The sequence below is a fragment of the Ursus americanus genome, chromosome 4 (assembly GCF_024610735.1).
Source record: "Ursus americanus isolate L20-20 chromosome 4, mUrsAme1.1.p, whole genome shotgun sequence".
In the NCBI taxonomy this organism is placed as follows: Eukaryota; Metazoa; Chordata; class Mammalia; order Carnivora; family Ursidae; genus Ursus; species Ursus americanus.
The window spans coordinates 44526329-44551268 of NC_142130.1; the positions used below are offsets into that span (position 1 = coordinate 44526329).

At 41.1% G+C, this 24940-nt stretch overlaps 1 protein-coding gene across 14 annotated transcripts in view; it reads right to left on the reverse strand.

Moving 5' to 3' along the window:
• Positions 1 to 6: 6 nt before the first annotated feature.
• Positions 7 to 24940, reverse strand: part of PHLDB2 (pleckstrin homology like domain family B member 2) — a 209637-nt gene continuing 184703 nt past the window's right edge. For 8 of the 14 annotated variants that reach the window (XM_087861631.1, XM_087861626.1, XM_087861635.1 and 5 more), the window contains 8 exons: positions 23932 to 23952; positions 21883 to 21918; positions 20112 to 20319; positions 10216 to 10306; positions 9137 to 9283; positions 6626 to 6845; positions 2452 to 2537; positions 7 to 1823 (listed from right to left, as the gene is read on the reverse strand). In XM_087861631.1, coding sequence (XP_087717757.1) covers positions 1683 to 1823; positions 2452 to 2537; positions 6626 to 6845; positions 9137 to 9283; positions 10216 to 10306; positions 20112 to 20319; positions 21883 to 21918; positions 23932 to 23952 — 950 coding nt within the window. In that variant the 3' untranslated portion in view covers positions 7 to 1682. The remainder of the gene's footprint in view (positions 1824 to 2451; positions 2538 to 6625; positions 6846 to 9136; positions 9284 to 10215; positions 10307 to 20111; positions 20320 to 21882; positions 21919 to 23931; positions 23953 to 24940) is intronic. The other 6 variants (XM_045785229.2, XM_087861629.1, XM_045785232.2 and 3 more) reach the window with 2 other exon arrangements.

Consider the following 24940-nt stretch of genomic DNA (forward strand, 5'->3'; position numbering starts at 1 on the left):
CAAATGTGAAATCTGGTCAACATTTTAATCCATATTCAACATATTTTAACACACATTTTAAAAGGTTTACTACATCATGCAAGATATAATGCTGATTAGAATATCTTTATAATCCTATCAAGTACAGTACAGACAAGTTATATCTTTACATTAACCAACAAAATTTTAGCAATTGCATTTCACTCTTTTACATCATTACAGGATTTGGGGTGATCTCTGAAAAAACATATTATAAAAATGTCTTTTGCAATCGTGACTTTGTCCTCCACTGTTCAAGTAAAATCATGTGTCATCCAGTTGCAAAATCTTATTATTGGCAACATGTATACATGTATACAAACCACACTGCAAAGTTTTAAAAATTGTACCCCGTCAGGCCTGCCAAAGATTTTATGGACACTTCCAATCTAATCATCTCACCTTGTACTGGTAAGCAAAGCCATTATTTTCTACTTCTATCCATTTGCCAACTTTTAGGAAAGAGTACGTTCATACTTGCAAATACACACAACATGACAAACCAGGATAGATGTCATTTGAAAAACTGTTATAAAAAGAGACTTGCCCGAAGTCATTTCATTCAACAAAAATTAATTTAACTCTAAAAAACAAAGGCTAATTGTAAAGAAATACATAATAAAATAGTACATTACAAAGAACATTAAGTCGAAGTTCATTTTCATTTTTATAGAACTACACTACTTCTGTAAATAAGTATTTTAATTGGTCTGTTCTTTGGTGAAAACAGAGCTCTGATTTCATCGTTATGTCACGTGAGGCTGCAATTTACACGTGTGTTCCACAAAAAGGAGGAAACAGACAATCTAAAGGACATTGGCTGCTGGCTGCCTTTATTCTCAGCCCTGGGAATGGAGAAATCTTAAGCAAAACAAGAAATATTCTCCTTATTTTAAATTGCTCAAAGTGACAGAATGTCTGTCTAATAAGACTGCTTCTGTCTAAAACACACAACTTTTTCTTTTCTCTTCTTTTACAAAAAGCGATTTGCTCTACACGGACAGCAGCTTATACCAGTGGTAACTCTTCAGAGTCTATTTCCTAGACAGTTGATGGCATCAAAGTACCATTTTAAAATGTAGAGTAACACTGTACGTGGTTCATCACCTGAAACTACCACTATTAAACAGAAGTCATATCAAGTCTTTGGTTTAGGTGCAGTACTTAATAATTAGGGCAAAACTCCTCCTAAAATACATTCCCCTCCAAACCCTTATTTCCTTCTATTTATAAAATAACCTTCAGAAAAATGCTTTTTAAAAAACTGGTTGATAACCAATAATGTCAATGCCAATAACTGGGGTGCTAAAATAATTTCATATTTCCAAGTACATACATTCTGTAAACCGTTCAGTTTATTTCACCAAAGTAAACAATCGATAAAAAATAGTTTATAAGAAGTGTTCCTATAAGTGATGCTATTTACCAAAATAGTGGGTTTTTTTCTCATAGGTGTTTCAGTCCTTTTGTTATTTATCATCAAACTTTGAATTTAAACCCCTTTTCGCTTTTATAAATGACTTCCTGTTAATATAAAAGGAGTTCTGAGTATACGCAGTTAGACGGATGGGTCTGTTGGGTCTTTCCATCTGGGATCGAATATGGCTTCATTCTTGTAAGAGATTATTGCAGTCTGCCCTGAAGTCGACTGTTGGGCCAGTTCACTACAGTAAGAAGTGGGTGTAACCTTCTGCCCCCGTAACTATAACATCCATCCAGATCCGCATGGCTTCTGGCGAGGGCGCAACCATATAGTAGATTCTGTCGTGAGTCTTGACGCTAAAGGTGAGTAATGGATTAGGACTCTAAAAATTGAGAAAGGAAAAGAACGTAAAACAAACATCCTGAAATTACATTAAATACCACAGACATATGTGAGGGCTTCTTCCTCTTCATAAGTTCTAATGTGTAGAAACCTAAGTTGGTGTTCCTGCTGCTCTAGGATAACCTGTAGCCCCACCTCCAACCCCCTTCCCAAGATCGACCATCTCTCCAGACTTTCTGCACAAGAAATCGCACACAGAGAGCTCACCGATCACTCCTCTTAGCAGCTACTTTGTCGGTAGAGCCCTAGCGGGTACCTAGCTCATAGTGGGTGCTCAACCAATGACAGCTCGTACTCTTAGCCCGAATGAGAGTCTTCCTGATAACCTCATAACCACGTTGTAGCTCCTTCTTAGAACCTCATGCAAAGTCACTTCAGCGTCTTCTAAACTAATAGGACCATAAGATTTTCTCACTTCACCGTGACTTTTTTCCCCCACAAAAGATCAGCTGTATTAATTACTTCTATGTTCACTTTTCTAGAACCGTAGAATTATATCAATCAGTTATGTCAGAACAACAAATCTAAATTGCTTGGAGTTCAAAAAACATATTTTCCCCAACTTCAGTATGCATGCAAATGACAGAAATCTGAAAATCAGTGTTTACCTTATTGGCGTTCTTGAGGTGATCATAATACACTTCTTCAATGGCTTGGAAGTATATTACTCCTTTTAATTTAGCTTCATGCTTGTCTGCAATAACAGGTAGTGTTAAAATATCACCACTGATGGACTGGAAACATTAGCATTGCAGTATAATTATTACAATATTTATCTAGTTTTCAAATTACCTAAGACTAATTTGGGTAATTTAGGTGAAGTATAGCCCAGTTCTATACTGAAAAAACAACAAAAAAAGGAATCATCAGCCCAAACCTCAGGGACTAATTGACTTTGCCCAAGGCTCTCCAGCAAATCTGCAACAAAAGACAACTCAGAGCTACTGACAGTCAAGTTAGCACACAAAGTATAAACACCACTGACGCTGATACAAATTATCTCCTCACATTCTCCAGAACAGTGGTTGCCACGGAAACATTCATGTGTAGAGCTGTTGTAACGAAATTTGTTAGAAGGGTGTTTTTTGGACATAATTTAAAATACTATTCTAGTTATATTCCTCTCCTATGAATTTCTTGTCCAGCATGCTTTTTCTCCTGTTCCCAGGAGAAAAGAGCTTCATGTCAATAATCTGATGTCCTTTCAATGCAGCATTTTCCAAACGGTTTCTAAGCTTTCATCAAATTTGCCATAAAAACCAAACGAAATCTCGAACAAAACAAAAACAATCAACCAACCAAACAGCATTCCTCTGTGATCTAATAAGTTCTTGAAATATTTTGTAATTTACACTCAGCGAAGATTATATAAAAGCACGCGAACATACTGAAGAATCTTAAAAGCATGGATGAGACTGCAAAGAAACTCTATCGTACCCTGCTCGTGGGAGCGCAAAGAAGAAAGTTTTGGAAAGGCAGTTGGGAAAAACAAGCCAATTAAAAATGCGAACAATCCTCACTCAGCAATTCCACTCCTCAAACTTTACGGCACCAGAGCTACTCATGCGCACGCATGGATTTGTGTTCGTTACAGCAGAAGGCTGCAAAACACCTGCTCGATTTAACAGGGGACTGATTCAACCAGAGACCCGCCATGCAGTGGAATCCACACAGCCACGGAAATTCAAGACTAGATCTGCGTGTGCTTATCAGAAAAAAATCTTGAAATACTGTTACGTGAACAACGTTATGAACAGACTGAATAATTTGGTCCCAACTGTATTAAAGAAGAAAGAATACATATATATACTGAAAGATATTAATAACATGAATAGAGAAAATCTGAGAAGATATTATGGACTTAACAGTGGGAAAAGGTCAGAACTTTCGTGACGTGAAAAGACGTCCTTTTATATAGACTTCTGTTCTATTTTTAAGAATTTTATTCATGAATGTCCCTTTTTTTCAACAACTAAAAGCTAGTCTGAAAAACAACCACCCTGAGAAGTTCAGTGGAAAATATAAAGCTGTTAAATTACATTTAACTCAGCATTTCTTCCTAACTTATTTGAGCGTGCTTGACCATGGGCCGCAGTATTTGTGTTTGTTTGTTTGTTTGTTTGTTCTGCTCTTCCTGGGGAAACACTGCTTTAATCCATACCACGTTCAGTGGGTATCCGTCAGTTTCTGTGAAAGAGGTCAGCGTATCTCTCAAATATTCCCTGGGAAGGATTCTGCGATGTTAATGGGAATACAGCAATACTTTATTTTCTGAAAACAGATGTAAAATAAAATCTGGAGATAAAAGTAAATCTTATCAGTGTTTCCAGGAGGCAGAAAACTGGGGAATGAAACTTGTGTTTGTAGGGCACTTCTATGAGAAAGAGTTCCAAAAAATACTGGCCTCACAAGGACATAGTGACCTAAGAGAATCAAGAATGCTATTGTAAAGGGACACGATACAGCTACTCATTCAGTTTCCACAGCATGATCCCATCAATTTACAGATATATTTTCTGGGTCTCGGTTTTCTTTAGCGACTCTTCTAAGGGTAGCCAGTTACTATGGAGGCCGGGGGGATGATTAGCACAGGCTCATGACACTCTCAGCGTTCATGGGTCAGCTCCTTCACAAACATGGCGCCCATCTACCCGAGCACCAGCTGAAGGGAGGTGGCGTCTGGGGGTCTAGTCCAGCCTGCACTGCGATCTGTATGGCTTCCTGTGGACTGATCTAGTCCTGCACTTGGTGATGTTTGGGGAGAGTGGGGGTGGGAGTGAGGGGCGGACAAGCTAATGATGGTTGTAAACAGAGCCAAATGAACAGCATTTGTCAAACTAGGACTCACTGGCCAGTTCTATAATATGTAAATATTCAAAACCTGAATGAGGGGTGCCTGGGTGGCTCAGTCGGTTAAGGGTCTGCCTTCGGCTCAGGGGCCTGGGATCGAGCCCTGTGTAGGGCTCTCTGCTCAGCAGGGAGTCTGCTTCTCCTTCTCCCTGACCCACCCCCTTGCTTGTGCTCTGTCTCTCGCTTTCTCTCTCTCTCTCTCAAATAAACAAAATCTTAAAAAAAATAAAAACCCGAATGAAATATAATTTTTGCCTGTGTTATGTATTACAGTTCTGCGTAATCATTCATATACCAAAACGGTTTTGGTCCAAAAAATCGAAAACCGATCACCAAGAAGTTTGAAATTGGAAAAATGCATTTACACGGTCAGGAGCACAGGTTCTGACATGGGTCAGAGGAAGGAAGGGGAACTGAGCAACCTACAAGGGAAAGAAGGAAGTAAGGCCCTCAGAGAAGAGAAGCAGAGAGGAAGAGTGAAGCTCCTTTGTCTGAAGCTGATCATTCAAATTTTATTTTTGGAAAATTCTGGGTGAGATTGTGGAGACTAGCACAGCACAAAGTTTTGTTTATGGATTTTGCAGACACTAAACTGGCATTTCTCATTAAACTAGCATCTTTTCTGTGGTACTAACTGAAGAGAACATCTCTGGATTCTCATTAAACATGAGCTCAGAAAGCCCGAGAGAGGCAAGCGGGGAACCCCTGAGGGTCAGGCCATTTGCTTCAGGCCGCTGGCCGCTGCATGAACTGAAGCCCCCCCCCCACCCCTGCCCCTCCTCACCCCAGTTCTGGGGCCCCACAGCCAGTGTTTCCCCTCTTTCACGTGCTTCTTGGTCCCTCACACTTCTCTTCATAAACATATCCTGACTCACACTATAGATGAAGGGACGGGACGGTTATTTCTTACTTATGACATCGATGCAACCATTTCTAACAGTCTCATACATGCTGGTACCGTCACCACAGAGACGGTCTCTTCACAAGCGCTGACATGATAGTACTTTTCTTCAGCTGTTGAAGAGAGCAGACTCTACCTGCACTGACGACGGACGTGTTTCCTAGGGGACCCGGGAGACTTCTAAGTACAGCAGTTACAGCCATAGTCCTGTATTTTTCAAAGACTCAGTAGGGTATGTTTCTCATAATCCACCATTTAAGAATCCAAAAAGATTTCAGTCACTTAATAAATACTTACTTGTTCCCTTGTTCACGGATGAGCTTTACCCTCTGCTTCAATAACCGTGCTAGTTTATAAACTCGAGCTGAGGGACTGTCAGCCAAGGCTGCCTAATTGTGTGTGACTTAAATAGGGCAGATGACCATAAATAAATAAACAGAAACCTTTTTCCTGGCCTCGTGGTTTAAAAGTCAATATTTTGGTCTAAAAAGAAAAATCCCATTTACTACTTATTTGGACTTCAGCTTATTTCAGAACTAGAAGCGACGAATTCACACTTTTTAAAAAGATTTTATTTATTTATTTGACAGAGAGACAGCACAAGCAGGGAGAGCATCAGGCAGAGGGAGAGGGAGAAGCAGGCTTCTCACTGAGCAGGGAGCACGATGCAGGGGTCAATCCCAGGACCCCGGGACCATGACCTGAGCTGAAGGCAGACGCTTAACCGACTGAGCCACCCAGGTGCCCCATGAATTCACATTTTTTAAATAACATAGAGTTTTTATTATTTCTCTGTTATTTAAATAACATAGAGTTTTTATTATTATATTTTTATTATTTTATTATTAGAGAGGAAATGCATATCAGGGGGACTATATAACCTGAATATAAAATAGTACATACCCACAAAGCTAAGATTGCCATTAATTCTATTACTTACCAACTCATTCGTCCTGATGTTTATTACCTTTGCTCTTTAACAGAGAATTCCTGATTTGAATATATCGCTGAGGGGTTTTCTTCTCACTCACCTGCGTAATAAGAGAACGTGCGCTTGTTCCGGTCAAAAACAAACCATCGTTTTTTCCAAGTTTTAATTTTTCCACCCATTTTGATAAGGAATCCTCGGCAGGTCTTTTCTGTGATCGACACGTGATAACAGGTATCAATATTGTGGCCAGCAGTCTCCACATGGCTTCGCAAATCAAAGTCCTCCTTCCGGACAGGCAGATAGCGTGTCAGAGGTCGAGCCTGGAAAAGCACAGACCCATGTCATATACAGCTAATGATTCGTTTCATTTCAGGTCACAGATGTTTAGGAACAGACGTGCACTGAAAAGCCTAAGCATTACAATGTCCATGTGATTCTGAGAACTTAAGATGAACATTATCCTTTGGAGTTTAAAAAAGTGTACAGTATTTTAAGAAGGAGGCTACAATATGCGGGGGGGGGGGGGTGGATAAACTCAGGAGAATAGATTCTACTCCTTGAAATGGACAGATGAGAACATGGGGAAATGCCATTAACCTTAGCTTTCTTTCTTTCTTTTTTTTTTTTTTAAAGATTTTATTTATTTATTTGACAGAGAGAGACAGCCAGAGAGAGAGGGAACATAAGCAGGGGGAGTGGGAGAGGAAGAAGCAGGCTTCTAGCACAGAAGCCTGATGTGGGGCTCGATCCCACAACACCGGGATCACACCCTGAGCCGAAGGCAGACGCTTAACGACTGCGCCACCCAGGCGCCCCAGCCTTAGCTTTCTAAGAGGTACTTAGCACTTAAAAATAGGGAGTCACAACAGGCATGAAGTTCCCTAGGCTGCCTCCTACAGATGAGGACTCCTCCTCTGTGAAGTTCCCTGCACTTCTGCCGATACAACCTAACAGTCCTTAAATAATCTCAGACATGACCTGATTGGTGAACATTATTTAGTAAGCGCACCACCGCCCACCCAAAGCTATACACGTGGGCTGACACACACTCTGATAGAAATCAAAGGCAGAGATGTAGGTTTTGAAAAGCGAAGCTAAAGTAACGTAAGCAGTAGGATCAAAGCTGTACCGGATGGGCTGCCCAATGAGCAGATACGGACGAGATGTACAAAGATGTCTTTTATTTTACTATGGCTGGAAGAAAGGTTCATCTAATCTAGGAAGCACGTTATCGCCATGGGTCATATTTCTAAAATGGCGTTCCAGTTTATTCTGTTAAATAACCCTACCCCTTTGCCCTGGGGAAAATGACCTAAATATATACTTGGAGTCAAATCTTATAATTGGGATTAAAGTAGAATTATGCTTTCTGGTTTGGCTTCAAATACCGAACAGGTATGGATGACCTTCCCTGTGAATCATAATTTGGCCGATGGTGGACATAATGAAATAAAATGAATGTGCTTTCCTTTGTACTTTTCCTTCAATATTTTGCCTTTGATTCTGTGGTATTTGACTTCAGACAGATGTCACAGCCTTACAGATACCTCAAAACACACAGAGTCCTCAAGATAGTCTCTCACTGGGGCACCTGGGTGGCACAGCGGTTAAGCGTCTGCCTTCGGCTCAGGGCGTGATCCCGGCGTTATGGGATCAAGCCCCACATCAGGCTCCTCTGCTAAGAGCCTGCTTCTTCCTCTCCCACTCCCCCTGCTTGTGTTCCCTCTCTCGCTGGCTGTCTCTCTCTCTGTCAAGTAAATAAATAAATAAATAAAATCTTAAAAAAAAAAAAAAGATAGTCTCTCACTGCTGTGCTATCCAACTCCCAGCCACTATAAAGAATAAGGGAAATAGCACCTTTTATGAAGTCTAGTAAACCTTGGTAAAATGGGTTTGAACTTTACATTAAGAGGCCTGCATGAAATTTATTTTTGTTTCTCAGCAAACATACATTATGTAGGCAGCTTTAGTGACAGAGATTCAAACTCTACAATAAGCAAGAGGGGAAGTTAAAGGAAATGGGTGGTTTTCCTGAGTTTTGCTTGAGTTCAGTAACCTTGCACACGCGTGTGGGGACGGCTGTAGCAAAGGGGACATGTGTGACAATACAGTGGTTAGACAACCAAACCAAAACAGAAAACCCACTAACACTACCAAGAAATTGGGTTGGTAAAATATTTTGTCCTGGAGTGTCTGCTTCCAAAAATGGCTTAATAGAACCTCTTCTCTTCCTCAACCAAAGGTTTTAGTCTGGGTGTTGTATTTGTTTTCAGGAGCAAGTTCAGCTGCATTTTTCAAAGCTGCTCAGAAAAACATGCTCCTTTTAAATACACCACAAAAAAAAAAAAATGGGTAGAAGAAAAAATGCCTCACCCATTAAAATGTTCCATGCGTGACTAGAGAAAAGCGTCATTTGGTTAGTAGGTCCCCAAAAGTTTTGAGATAAACATACATTTTTTGGTCTCTGAACCCCCATCTGTGTCTTAGCAGTCACATGTCAAGGGCTGCTGACTGAGGTGCCCAGCAAGGTGTCTTGACAAGCACGACTGTCTTCTAAAGAATGACCACCAGGGGGCGACCTATTGCAATCCATCCACATTGTCCCACCAACCTGTGCCCTCTGTTTCTCCCTTATTTTTACTTCCTTTTCAATTAACTTCTGCCGCTGGCTAGTTTCTTCCTGCAGTCGTTTTTCCAGGAGTTCTCGGCGTCGTTTTTCTTCTTCCAGAGCTCGTTTCTTGGCTTCCATTTCCCGTTCCTAAATGTTATTATGCAGAACAAATTTTAGGACATGCTGGTTACACTTGAATGATTCTAACTAATGGAAAAAGAAACTTCTCAGTAGACAATTGCTGGTTTTATAGCCTGGGTTCTTGCAATAGACCACCTAGACTAAAATCACCTCTCACGTAGTCTTCAAAATCATCCCACACAGAAATGCAACCACCACATTTAATTAACAATTGAATATTTAGTGAAAATCCGGCTTGTGGTATTTAGTCATTTCATATGGATGACCACCACTCTCCCACTTTTCATAAAAAAGGATCACAAATTGTCACCCAACACTAGTCATGGCAGTTAGCCCTCCTTTCCGTGGCCATCTTCTAACTGAAGGCCATCAATCTTGGTCCTTCCGGTTCCTTTGTTGTCTGCGGCTTCCTGGCCGAAGCTCGGTCACAGAGGAATCTCACAGAGAAGTCGGCAGAGGAAAGGAGGAGCCCTTTAAGGCAGGATGCAAAGGCATTCGGGGGGATTCCTAAGGAAGTTCAGATTCTCGCTTGAAATACAGTCACAGTAACGTGGGATTTTAAATATTACAATAGCACAGTTCACACCAGCTGGCAAGGAAGGGAGAGTCCATAAAGATATGACATTCCTCCTTGTTCCTTGGCAGGCAAACAAAGTGGCCATCAAAGGGAAAAGACAATACAAAGCACTCATTTCAGTCAACGACGTTGACACTATACATATTACAAATTACAAAAAATTGTAGTGCAGTCAGGAGGCTTAGAAATCCTCTCTGCCACCCTTACTTTTCAGATAAAAAAAAAAAAAAAGAGGCCAAAAGGGTTGAGTGACTACTCCCAAGATTATATTGCTTCTCAGGCCCCAGGACAGTTTCCTGTCACGTGCAGGCAGGATGAACCATTGCCTCACTGACCTCCCGCATAAAGACAACATGCCTACCCTGGATTCAAGCAGCCGGGTCTTCTCTGCATGAGCCTGCTTCAAAAGTCTCTCCATTTCTTCTATTCTGGCAATATTTGAAGTGCTGGCACTGAAGAGAACACAAAGGCCTCTCAAGAATATTGCTTGAGATTGATGTCTCTTGAAATACATACGCATACATGGGCATGCACGCACACAGCTTCCAGAAAGGTGCACGACACAATCCAATGTCATTTAAAGGATGTTACTTAGGAGAGTCATTGGCCTGAACAGGCCAGTGAGTTCAGCTCTGAAAATGTAGGTGACATTGACTCACCTCAGTTTAGAAGACAAAATATAGGCAAGGAAGATAATACCAAAGCGGAGTGCTTTACTCATAAATAAATAAACCCAAACTAAATCTTACAAAGTGTGTTCTCAAAATGCTTTTTCCAGAGTCTAAAATTATGGACCGTGGGAGGCTTTCCCATTACTTTAATTGTTCAGAGATACCGGGCCAATAAGACCATCACCAAAGTTCAGTGTAAATGACACCTGTGATTTGAAGTCACTTTATTTGGTTTGGAAATGGGTCCCCAGCTGCTTTTTTGCTGTGCCTTTAAACATGTGGACATTTTAGGGGGTGCCTGGCTGGCTCAGTTAGAATATTATGTGACACTTGATCTCTGGGTCATGGGTTTGAGCCCCACATTGTATATAGAGATTACTAAAAAAAAAATACACACACACACACACACACACACACACACACACGTGGACATTTTATTTCTTATGTGATGATGCCAATTAAAAAAAAAAACACCTTCTCTTAAAAGTGCAACAGAAGTGTGGTGGCTAGTTTTGTCCATAACACTCATCCACCATACTGATGAGGAACCTTCATGAAGGGAATCAAGAGCCTCAAAAGAAATGCATCTTGAGAAAGACATCATGCACATAAATGAAGGAAAAACACAAAAGAAATAAAAGCTGCAAGAACAGTTAGGGTAAGTAACTAAAAGAGAAAGCAAATAACATGGCAATGTTTAACACTAACCAGAAATGTTATTTTTCTCTTACATTTCATTTGAGTGTTCTGGAAAAAAGGGCATGACCTAGGTCAAAACTTCTTTACTCTGATGTTCCAGCATAGAGAACCAATGTTATTTCCTACGCATATACACTTATATAGCCATTTAATATACGCTTCTTTTCTAGACTCTCTTGGGGTCAGAAAGGCTTTTGTTCCTGCATCTTCCATAGCCTGGCACACAGTAGGGACTCAAGTCTGATGCATTTATATAAAAATGAATTCATACGAAAACAAAATGGGTAATTCTTAGTATAGTCTCCCCAAATTATATTGTTGATCAACTCAAGCCTACAATGTTTCAAACATAGGGCTATATTCCCTTATCGAGATAAATGGCCACAGTAACCAGGCCACATGGTTTATCTTAAAATCAGTAGCAGCAGTGTTACAGCAGCTTTATTCCTAATTGCCAGAATTTGGAAGCAACCAAGATCCCCGTCAGTAGGTAAATGAATAAACCATAGTGCTTCCAGACAATGGAATATTATTTAGCACTAAAAAGAAATGAGCTACCAAGCCATGAGGGGACACGAAGAAACCTTAAACGCATATTATTCAGTGAAAGAAGCCAATCTGAGAAGGCTACATTCTGTATGATTCCAACAATATGACACTCTGGAAAAGGCAAAACCACACACACAGTAAAAAGATTAGTGGTGGCCAGTGGTTTGAAGTGGGGAGTGGAAGGGAGGGAAGAATGACTATGCAGAGCACAGAGGATTTTCAGGGCAATGAAAACCCTCCGTATGACCTATAATGATGGATACTTGACATTGTACATTTGTCCAAACCCATAGAATGCACAACATCAAAAGTGAACCCAGTTATAAACTCTGGACTTTGGGTGATAATAATGTGTCAATATAGGTTCATCAATTGTAACAAGTGCAGCACTCTGGTGGGGGATGTTAACAATGCGGGAGGCTGTGCCTGTGTGGGGACAGGGGGATATGGAAACTCTGTATCTTCTTTTCAATTTTGCTGTGAACCTAAGACAGCTCTAAAAAAATGTCTTTTAGAAAAAAAAAAAAATCAGTACTTCCAGCCCCATTACAAAATGCATCCATCCAGGAAAGGGACAGTCTTAGGACTGTTGTCTCCTTAGAAGCTTAACTAATCTCTGTACTTTGCAGGGTTACATGGGGCCAATTTTTAGCCAGGTGTGTTCTCCTGATAGAGAGAGAACAGTTCATTTCCATGAACTGTTGGGGGGGGGTATACAAAAGAGTAGGTTCTGTTCTCTTCAACCAGTAAGAATTAAAGAAAAAAATCTTTAATTTTTGTGCAGGAAGGTGTATTCCTCTTTATTGAGAACAGCCAAGGTCATAGAGGTTAAGTGGCACACTTCATCAGCTCAACTAAGAAAGCCAAAGACAAACATTAGGCCCTGCAATCGCGCAGTATCGTGTTTATGTTCGATAGTGTTGTCTGTGACATCAGGTATATGTCTTATGTCTCCTATTGATTTGGGAAATAAATAATTTGATTTCACTAGGTCTCAGGTCTTAAAAACTCACCAACTAAAAAAAAAAAGCACTCACCAAGAGTCTAACCCCCATCTGTCCTTTAGTTCTTTCTAGAACATACTCATTTTTCATCTAGTTTGTGCCGGAACATTGTCAGCTATAGAAAACTTACTGTATCCATTCCTTCCTTGTTTGGACAACATTGTTAGAATGTTGATACTTAAGTTGAATCAAAATCTATCTTCCTACAGCTTCCATTCACTGGCCTAAGTATGACCTTGAGCTCCATGAAACCTATCTGGATGAATTGGTTGGAAATAACTTCGTTAGAAACAAATATTTTCAGTTCATGATTTTTCATATATCTGTAATTTGGGCACATCCTGGAGGCAAGTTTTCAAATAGTTATCTGTCTCTAAATATTTCTGTTAAGTTTTTAGAATTTTTCAGAGGGTTTTCCATTTATTTTATAATATTTATAATTAATTTCCTGCCAATTATATTCAATTTGGCAATATTTCCATAAATGTCTTAACTTTTGCTCCAAAGGAACTCAATCTTCTGAAAACATTTTTTTTTTTGTTAATTAATAATGATTTTTTATTATATTATGTTAGTCACCATACAGTACATCCCCGGTTTCCGATGTAAGGCTCGATGATTCATTAGTTGCGTATAACACCCAGTGCACCATGCAATATGTGCCCTCCTTACTACCCATCACCAGCCTATCCCATTCCCCCACCCCCCTCCCCTCTGAGGCCCTCAGTTTGTTTCTCATAGTCCATAGTCTCCCATGTTTCTGAAAACATTTGATAGAAAATACATGTTAATGTTTACCACCTCCCGTCTTCATAACCTGAAGGCACCTAAAGTCAGCTACTTTTTCAAGCTACATTTTATATACTTCTAAATCTACTTTGGTTATTTTGTATAAAAAATAATTTGTATCCACGGAGCCCGCCTTTTGCTATTTTTGATTTTAATATTTCCTTGACATGTAAACCACTTTTATTTAGCAAAACTCCTGCTGCTCTGTGAGACTGTCACCGCCATTTTTACTTTTTTGTCCCATCAGAGTTGCACCTACACTGAAAAGCAAAGGCTGCTGCAATGGGAATGTAGGGAAAAGTCTAGGCTTGTCATATCATGGCATTCATGGCAGACGCCAATGTCAGCAAGTGAAATGCTGAGCACCTGCCATGCAAAAGGAGAGTCCGAAGTCCCTGAAGATAAGAAGATAAGCCTGATAATGCATTACTTAGAGCACAACACTCATCTTTGCTTTCTCAAGTGCATCCAAATTACAAGAGGAGTCATGTTTCTTTCCATTGCTCCAACTTCTGACCTTCTTCAAAAGGCAGGCACACATTTCTGATCTCGCATGTGATTGCTGTAAGGATGCTGGTGATACTGAGTCATTGGGTCATTAACAATATAAAGATGACTAGTTTTGGAGACTTTTCCTACTCAGTTGTGTTCTGCTATTTGTCAACTGAAGAGTTCTTTGGGTATCTGACCAACTTTGGTAAAAACCATATTCATAAAGAAAAACAAAACTTCCTTCTGTCAAGGGTAAAGGATTTTAGCAGATTTTAGGTTTTTAGGGCCTTTTAGAATATTTTATAGGCAAAGGCAAAAACAGAAAAAAAATTAAAAAAGAAAAGCAAAGAACAATGGCATACAAGAAATAAGTAAGCAAAGCAAAACATAATAAAACTAACTGGAGCAAAACAAAATTCTCCATAAAGACACATAAAGCTTTTCCAAGACTGCCATCAGTGCACCAGAATTGCCATCAAATGGAGCCAGGGGGCACCTGGGTGGCTCAAATTGGTTAAGCGTCTGCCTTTAGCCTGGGTCATGACCCTAGCGTCCTGGCATCGAGCCCCATATCGGGATGCCTGTTTAGTGGGGAGTCTGCTTCTCCCTCTGTCCCTGTCTCTGCTCCTTCTCTCTCTTTCTCTCACTCAAATAAATAAATAAAATCTTAAAAAAAAAAATGAAGAGCCAGTATCCCAGAATATTTATTTTCAATTAATCTTTTCAATTATTTTTTCAGCTTTAGCAAATTGTTACTCCTCATAAAATGTCTAGCCTTTCTCTGTTCAGTAGCTCCTAGAATATTATAGGAACACGACAAGCCCCTGGACCCTTCCTAACCATTTTTCACATGGTATGATACATCCAGTCCCTTTGACAGTTGGCTGCCCCCACCCCCCATCACTTTGGCTTTTCTCTATCTCTTCTGAAAGAACTCCCTCGAATAAAATGCAGACACTGAGTGTTGACTATCTAAGGTAAAAAGCAGAATACGAACTTTTGCCTAAAATGAAGAAATGTGAAGCATCTGAAATTCAGATGAAAGCATCCCTTAGACCCAAGTTCAGCCACGGACTGCTCTCCACTCCATAGCCAGTCTTGTTCCCGCCCCACATGCACACTGCGGGCATTTAAGCTATAATGAAGGATCAAGTTCCCCCAACATTTTCTCCAAGTATGAGCACAAGGCCAGGGCTTGGTAAATTAGTAATAGCAATTGTGATAATAACATATCATTGTAGGCAGTATGCAGAACACGACACGGTCTAAGCCAAGTCAGTAATTTCAGCAGAATAGAGGTTTTATGCAGAATTGACTCTCAACTGCCATTTTCTATGACCCAAGACCTGTTTTCTTAGCTTTTTGTTTGTTTGTGGTGTAAGTAATGATTTTGAAAAAGCAAACACATCGTCCGACTCAAGTAACCTGGTAGACACAAAAATGACGTCTCAACAAAGAGCGAAGGGCCAATGTACCCACAGCTCTGAGTAATTCTAATTCTACAAATGGCTCCTTGTGACATAATAAACCACAAGACTAAGTTTCTGTCACTAGAATTTCAGCATGGAGTTACCACTTTAATATACATATCATTTCAGGGTATTTTAATACATAGCTTAAAAAAAGTCTCACATAGTGAGAATGTTTTAGTCCTTTCTTTCTTCTTCTACCTGATTTCAAAAAGTTCTCATTTAGGACGTGTTGTCGTAGTATACATCCCAAACCTTAGTTTCTTATTACCCATTTGCCTCATGTTTATCATATTATTTTCCATCATAATAGTGGATACAAGCTTATCTTAGGGTAGCATGAATTTTTTAAAGTAGATGGGATACAGAAGAAACATGTTTGTTTCTCTCTCTCTCTCTTCCTTTTATACCAAACCTTTTACAGGTATCTTCTACTTAGCCTTCAATTTTTTTGACATTCAGAGGATCGGACGGTACAATGAAATAAATACTACTGGTAATTTCTGACCATGGTGACTGGTTATCTGTGATTGCTAGTGCCACTGGGTCAGGTGTGTGTGAACTAAGGACACAAAATAATCGTGGTCATGTATAACTACCCGCCAGGAACGCTCCACAGTGATGCTGTCCTCTCCATTTGGCACATGTAGTGGAATCAGTCTCATTCTCTACCTCTGGAAACCATGTTAAGAAAAAGCAACCAGGCAAGCAAATAAAAGTAATTCTGTTCTTGCTCTGTCACGGTGCTTAAGTGTCCAGATCTGAACTTGTAATGCTTGGTAATTATAATCAAAGTGGATCCTTCCTGGGTAATATCCTCTACCCATTGCTGCACTGCTGCTTTCACCGTCACTAAATATGAGAGACGGGGAGTGATCATTTGAAGGGATGAGTATTTACTTTCAATTTTTGGAGGGAAGAAAGAGGCAGGGAGTAGAAAAATGCCAAGACAGGAAAATGCTTAGAGTGTATTTCTTTACTAACTATGGCTCAGAAATAGATACACAGGGGTGCCTGGGTGGCTCAGTTGGTTAAGTGTCTGACTCTCGGTTTTGGCTCAGGTCATGATCTCCCAGTCGTGGGACTGAGCCCTACGTTGGGCTTGGTGCTCAGTGTGGAGTCTGCTTGAGATTCTTTCTCCCTCCCCCTCTGCCCCTCCCTGTTCTCTCATTCAAATAAATAAATAAAAATCTTAAAACAAATAGATAAATAAAAGGTCAGGCTATCAAGAGTTCACCAAAGACATATTGGTATAAAATGTTCACAATTACTTGAGAAGAGGGGAGAATAGTCTGCTGTTTTCAAAATAACGACTAAGTACCAAGTGCCACAGAAGCATGGGCGTCCCGCTGACCCTGGGAATTTGTGTTCTCAGTCTTCATGCCCATCTTTATTCCTCCTGTCACCCTGCTATCATAGTTGTTGGGTGGCCGACTTTTGTGCCTTGTTATTCAGAAGCACCACATTTGATGGGTCAGTTTACGGTCATTTACGAACAACTGCTCAACATTCTAGGCTCTCTGTCCTGAGCACGTCCACTCCGGCACCTGCTGGCCCGGCTCGGACAAGCTCAGGGCAGCAGGCGTCTCAGAGCACCTTCAGTGCCAGACAGTTTGCTGCCCGGCCCTTCCACGCGCTCAAGTGTCTCCTTGCCGCACAGTCGTGTGAAACTTTCTAAAAAGTGAGCTATTGCACCTTTTAATGTTGAATAACGTGAAACGCAAATCCTTCTAACCTGAAATAATAATGGCAGGCCCCAAAAAAGCTTTATTCTTTTTTTAAAAAAAATATATTTATTTATTTATTTTTAGGTGGGGAGGTGCCGTGGGAGAGAGAGAATCTCAGGCAGACTCCGCCGCTGAGTGTGGAGCTGACGCAGGGCTCGATCTCATGACCTGGAGATCGTGACTTGAGCCAAAACCAAGAGTCAGACACTCAACTGACTGAGCCCCCCAGGAGCCCCCAAAAGCCATTTTTATCATTACATAATGTCCTCTTTTTTTTTTTTAAGATTTTATTTATTTATTTGACAAAGAGCCAGTGAGAGAGGGAACACAAGCAAGGGGAGTGGGAGAGGAAGAAGCAGGCTCATAGCAGAGCAGGGAGCCTGATGTGGGGCTCGATCCCAGGACCCTGCGATCACACCCTGAGCTGAAGGCAGACGCTTAACAACTGACCCACCCAGGCACCCCCATAACGTCCTCATTTAATTTAGGTCATTCCCATGTGACAAGCAGCAATACAATTCTTTTTTTTTTTTTTTAAGATTTTATTTATTTATTCGACAGTGATAGAGACAGCCAGCGAGAGAGGGAACACAAGCAGGGGGAGTGGGAGAGGAAGAAGCAGGCTACCAGCAGGGGAGCCTGATGTGGGGCTCGATCCCATAATGCGGGGATCACGCCCTGAGCCGAAGGCAGATGCTTAACGACTGTGCCATCCAGGCGCCCCAAGCAGCAATACAATTCTTATTGTTGCTTTATTATTTTCCCCCAGAGACTCCATTGCTTCTCTTATAGAATATATCCAATAATTTTAATATTTCACCCATTAATGCCAAATGAAAATACACTGTATACTTTATGTACCACAGAATGTAACATCTGTCTTCTCCTTTTCCCCCACCCTTAAAATTTTCTGGCTATAATGTTTGGTTACAGTTGAGTTTCATATTCTTTTCATTTACGAAACATTAAATAACCCAAAGCTAAGTACACCTTGCTGATATTACTTTCCCTCTCTCTCTGTCATTCTCTTATTGTAGGTGAGGGGAGAGCAAATTACTCAAATCTTTGAAAAGAAATAAATTATATTTACATGATGGTAATTTTCCATCAAAATGTTTTAAAATTCATCCTTGCCTTATATTCAAGAAACAACCCGTCCATTGCACAGACTAGCAAGCAGATCAGGACCAAGAGCATTCTGTGATCTGCTTCAAGGAGCACGATTGTAGCCCAAAGAGCACAAGCATTCCTGCTTCCAGTCTGGGGCTTTAGTCCAATAGAGGGAAGTTTGTGGATGGCAATCATCCAACTAGACATTTGCATTTGGGACACACAAGTGCTCAATTAACATTTATGGAATATTGGATGTTTCTAAGGTTGAAATCATAATGGTTCTCAGCCAATTAATCAAACAAAATTAAAAATATGACAAAATTGAAAATATGGCCATTTTACTGTATCCTGAGGTATTCAGCCAACAATTGCTAAATACCTACTATCTGCTCAGATCTCTGCTGGCTGTAGAAACGAAAAGATAATTAGCCATTCTCCTTGACATTGATGAATTCAGCAGTTAATTACTGAAGAAAAAATTTTATACTGCCATGTGATCAGTGATATAATAGAAAAAAGAATCAAGTGCAATGGAAACACAGAAGAAAAAGGCCCTAAAGGAGAAATTTTCATGAGTTTCCAACTTAAGTTGAAGCCTGAAGGACGAGGAAAGTTTCTCCAGGCTCAGACGGGAGTAGGGGATGGAAACGGTAAAGCTATTTACAATGCCAGGCACTACCGGTGCTCAGTAAGTACAGATTGAGTGACTACACAAACGGAAGGATATATTGACCGTAGACAGTGTGGTGCTGGTAAATCAGCTCTCTGGAGGGAAATAAAAACCCTGATATACAGCAAATGTTCATTTCTGTGGAGTATATACTCCCACCATGGCCAATTTCAAACTACCAACGTGACATCACTGATCCCACATAGGTGGAAATATGCGCATTGGCACTTGCCAGCTAGTATGAGCCAACACCAGCCCACTGTTGCCTCCAGAGCACTCTAAGAGTATTTGTGGAATGAAGGAGCCTATAAATAAATGAGTGAAGAAACTATTTGATTCCAGGCCTGGGGCCAATATGGTCAAAGGCACAGAGGTTTGAGTATTCATCACGCTCTCAATTAATAAGAAGCCCTGTGAGGCGTATCAGGAGGAGAAAGTGAATGGGAAGTTGGGAAGGATCCAGAATGCAGGCTCTAAGGCATGACTTTACTCAAAGGGGAGTAGGGCGTCATCAAAGCTTTTGAAGGGGCAGAGTCCCAGGACGAGATCTATATTTTAGGTGTGCCTTTAGCCGTAATTCCATAAGACCATCTTTGCTTGCCTCAAAGTAGGAACACACATGTAGATGGCTAAATCCTTACAAAAATTTTAATATGTGAAACAGCTAAAGCCTTCTTTTTAATGAAACGGAAGTGTAAGAAATCCTTCAAAGTTCTTACTATACTGTCGGAAATGATTTCTTCATTCAATCAAAAGGAGTCCTAATGAGACTTGGAGTCAGCCAACAGAGGCAAATGAATTTTGAAGCACAGTATCCACAAAAACTCAAATGTAAAGAAATAGAGTACAGGAGAAAAGCGGATTATACGGTGTCTGACTGGCTAAATCACACATGACACAGAGAAATTATTTTCAAAGGCTGCCATGACACTCAACCCTCTTCCACACCGTAGGCTGGTTATGCTTCAGAAATCTGGGCTTGTATATATTCACTGCTCCAAACTGATGACTGTACTTTTGGAAGCCAGCAGGTGCTTTTCTACACTGGAAACCTTAACCGTGAGCACATCTTACCTGGAGATATTGTCAGGTGAGCAGGCCGAGATGCTGGTCTCCATGCTATCGGAGCTGTCTAGGCTCAAAGTATCAAAGGCCTGGTCCTTGTAGCTGTGATCGGGGTAGTGGAAACTGTTCAGGTAGACATTTGATTCAGATGCTGTGCGGTTGTAAAATTCAGAAGATTTCTGCCTTTGTCCTTCACTCATCTGTTGGTGATTATACCCTAAGGAAAGAGCCATAAATGTGTTAGTATGCCGCATTTTCTAGTCTTAGATCTTCTGAGACTCAAACCAGCAACCCAAAACATCTGCCTATGAAACTTGGACCTTGGTCTAATTTATTTTGAAGCCAAGAAGACCAAAGACACAGCATCATGCCCAGTGCAAGCAAGAGTTTCAAAGAGGTGGTCTTAGGAGTGATCTTTTCAGTCGTGGATCATCTCACATTTTCCTTTGCCATTCTCACAAATCAGCACAACTGAGAATACATCAGCACACACAAAAACAAAACAGGCAAAACCAAAACAAAACAGAAACACAATTAAAGGCCCTGTATCTTCTAAAAATGGCTGGGTTCAAGTGAAGCAAGATGACTCGTGGTGACAAGCAACAGCTGGGTCTTAGCGCAGTCACTTCTCCAACAGTATTCAAATTTAAGGAATACTCGATCTGGTCACAAAACAGCGGTAGACCATCCAGGTGCAGGATATAAGAATCTTGTATCTCACTCATATTATCACTAACACTTTCAATCCGGTAAAAATCCAAACTGCACGTCTTTTCTCATCCTTCGTTTTTTTCAATTTTCCTTGCCCTCCAATTATTCACAGTCAACAATCCTCCCCAGGCGCAGTCCTCCTAATTACTGTATACAGAGCTCTCCTCTTCCACCTTAGCTGTCAGCCCTCAGCTAGCTGATGGTAGCCAACCGTACGAAAATGTAGATCTCACATCACTAGCAGCAACAGTACCACCAATAAGAGGCTTTTTCCATACCCTGGGACTTGGTCAGCTGGCCTGATAGGTCATTAGCTTTACTTTGTGTCATTGCTATGGCTTGCTAGCTGCTGGCTGATTTGGGGCAATGCAAATCGAATTATTCTTCCTTTCCATTCTCTATTTACCATACACGCAGGAAGCAGTGATTGTACTGATAAACCAATTCCTCAACTCACTCCGGCCAGCAGTGGTTTGCAATCCCTTTCTCCCTCATCAAATTTACTACAGATCCATTAAGAATTTGTGATTGGACCGTTCGAATTTTGCCTCTCTCCTTGCTCTCCCTACCTTCGATGAGGCTTTTAATTGGTAATGAAACGGTCAAAAAAGCAGCCAGAGGGTGGGAGGAGGGTAGCGATTCCAAACAGCTTCCTCAGCTGTCAGCTGAGCATTCCCATTCAAAAGCAAAGCCACATCCATGAGACTTTAACAAAGCATCGGACACCAAAAGTTTCTGTAAAATGATTTTAGGACCGTGGGGAGTTTGCACGCCAAACTCTTTGGAGGTGTTTTAAATATCACAGTGCAAATAGGTTAGTTCGGAGGATAGAATTTCTGGGGAAATGACTTTCCTTAATATAAGCTGTAATTATAAATTATAAATACACACATAAGAGCCACATATCACCTAGCTAAGGGAAGATGCAGCACAAAAAAGCACACCACGACACTTTCGATAGAAGGCCATTAATTGTAGCGATTAACGCAGAAAGCATTAAGTGATGCCAGTACATTCATAAGCGTGGAGCTCGTGCCTTTAAAAAAAAAATCATTACTCAGATATTTACCTTTGATACTTGAACTTTTGGAATTACTAATTGCTCCTTTTAAATTGTTTCCAGTTATTATGAAAAGGAGGGGGACAAAAACAAAACAAAACAAAACAACAACACCAGAAGTTATTTGAAAAAGTCCCACATGTACCTTTCTTTATGCTTTCAAAAAAGCCTTATTGGCAAAGAAAACTTCGACACCGGCACCGACAATGTGGGAGACATTTCCTAGTGTTAGTATGAAACCAAATCCCTAACAGACAGCCGCGTAATTTAAAACATCCGAGAATTATCGCCTCGGCACTGACATGAAGAAAGGCGAGTCCCTATAATGCCACTAACGCCTTCTTGGAAAAGCAGAGGAGACGGTGGGTTCAGATCTTCCACGATTTTTTGCTTTTCGGAAGTATCGCAGAATAAGAAAACGAACTTACACCCTTCAGGTGAAGTAGACAGGACACTAAAAATGACTTGAAAATTTCAGACGTGGGCACATTGGCCAGCAGCATGAAACTGTGTATGGTGCTAAGGATTGCGAACATAAACCCCCAGATGACCCTATTATTCGTCAAAGTTAGCTCCGTGGCTGAAAGAACCTTCCACCATTCTGGCAGTAGGATGAGTGAGTACCTTAGATTTTCAGGGCAATTTACGTGAAAGAGGCTGCCGCTAATGAGCAGGTATTTCTGGTGCAGGCTTTTGGTTTCCTGTGGCTCCGGGGCGATTGAAAATGTTCTACCTCCTGGAGAGGCTCGTTCCTCCCAACTGGCAATCCTTTACTAATCACAGTGAATTCAACAGCCACCTGGCCTAGCCTCTGCCCTCCTAACGACTTCAAAAAATTAAAGTTACCTCTGCAATCACAAATAAAGGCCTGGACCACTTCGCTGTGATCCTGGAATTGCATCCGTGCGATTCCAAAGAGCTGGTTTTGGGACTTAGGCTCTGGCCTGCCTCCAAAGGTATGGAAACTTCTGATGGAGGAAACACCCCAGGACAGCAGCAGGACCAAACGAGGGTACCCCGGGAGGAGGTCCAAGAAGAACTGCTCCTGAGGCTAGGTAACCCCAGAACAGGTGCAAGCTATCCCGGGCAGGGGGACACTTGTGTTCTCATCACCACAGGATCCCCATTTATTTAGTATGGGGATGTCATGAACTAAAGAGCCACTGGATCAATTCATTTTCTCATCGATAAATTCCAGTTTCAGCGGCAGCTAAATAAGGGAGTGGAATGCATCTGTGGTCTGGGGTGGGGCAAAGTGCGTGCACCGGGAAAAACGAGACTTTCCCAGTCCCTGAGACGACTGGTTTGTTTTTGTTTTTGTTTTTAAATTATGTAGTAGGAATAACATTCAGCAGTGGGACAGCAACTAGAAAGCAAAGAGGGCCTTGTAAATGCTCTAAATCCTTTCTATCCAGGCAGAAACAGCCAATGGAGGGGAAGTTACAAGATTTGTAAAGTGAGAGCTGACAATATCGAAGGATCGTCACTCAGCAGAGCACAGGCAAGGAACCCGAACCCACTCAACTCTTGTCACTGTCCAAGAGAGCCAGTACAGCAGACATGCGAGGCCCATTTCTTCTCTTCATTCTTCTCCTCCCCCTACCCCCCTTCTCCTTCTCCTCCTTCTTCTTCATGCCTATCTATGAATTCTGGCTAATTACACCTGAAAACTCCTTTGTGATTTAACTACTGTGCATTTGTAGGATATATAGTTTTGCCAATATCTTCCAAATGTGTGTTGTTTCCTTCTTTTTTTTTTTTTTTTTTTTTAAGACAGGGAGAGGGGCAGGGCAGAGGGATAGAGAGAATCTAAGCAGACTCCAAGTCCAGGGCAAGCCCAAGACAGGGCTTGATCCCACAACCCCGGGATCATGACCTGAGCCAACATCAAGAGTTGGACGCTTAACCAACTGAGCCACCCAGGAGCCCCGTGTTGTATACTTTAAATGGTTATCTGGGCTTAATATAGAGAATGAGATTAAAACATAAAACTATAATCTGGGTTTAAGAGGATAAAATTAATCAGTCTTTCCGACAAGTTAGCCTATCAGAGCTCACCTGCTGAGAAATTCATTCTTCCTAACCATAGTCCACAGCCCGGAGATGAAGGTACAGGACGAGTCACGGATGAAGGAGGGGAAAGATGGAGAAAGGGAGAAAGAGACAAGATCAAAAAGGATGACAGGGGACCAGAAAAATACACATTTCCAACATGCTATCGTTGATAGTGTTAGTGACAACACCAGATTAACAAGACGAGATGGATGTTCACATCTCTAGATTATGTTTGAGTTCACAATGAGGAACTGGAGAAGTTAAAAAATAATAATAAGCTTATGATACATGCATACAGTTAGTCAACGACATTTGGAAACAAACATCTTTCACACATATTCACCAGCCAGAAAACAGGGAGAATAAAAACGAGATCATAGCAATAAAACAGCTCTTTTCCCCAAGCAGACAGGAACAAATGGTTTTTAAGAGCTCAGGTTTATAAAATGCCATTCAATTATTTGAAGCACCATCCATCAAACTTCATATAACCAGTGCGCCCTCTGACACCCCATGTCTCTGCCGCCTGGCCCCAGTAACAAGCGTCTTATTTATTCAAGCCAGTCATGCAAACTGGTCTTCATTCTGCCCGAGGTCTGTCCTCTAAAATAGGCTCACATGGAATAAATGAGGAGGAGCGTCCTAAATCCTTCCCTCCTCCGCTAGCCAGACTTATTGATACCTGGCCTTTCAAAGGAGAAACCTCCTGTTTTACACTTAGCCTATATGCATGGCAGTGCCCACTCTTATCTTGATCTAGCTTCTGAGTCTTGCAAAACAATGCTCCCCCCACCCCACACTCTTGTTTCCTGCAGGGTCTGACCTTGTAACACAAAAAAACAAAACAAAGGGGCTCCTGCAGCTGCCTGTGAAAGCACAGCAGCTGGGCTCAGGATTGTGTTACCAGTGAACTAACGTGCAACAATTTTTCTCTATTGTGTAAAAGGAACAGATCCTTAGGCTAAAAATCCACTACTTTACAGTTTCAAATCCGATCATTTCTTAAGATGAC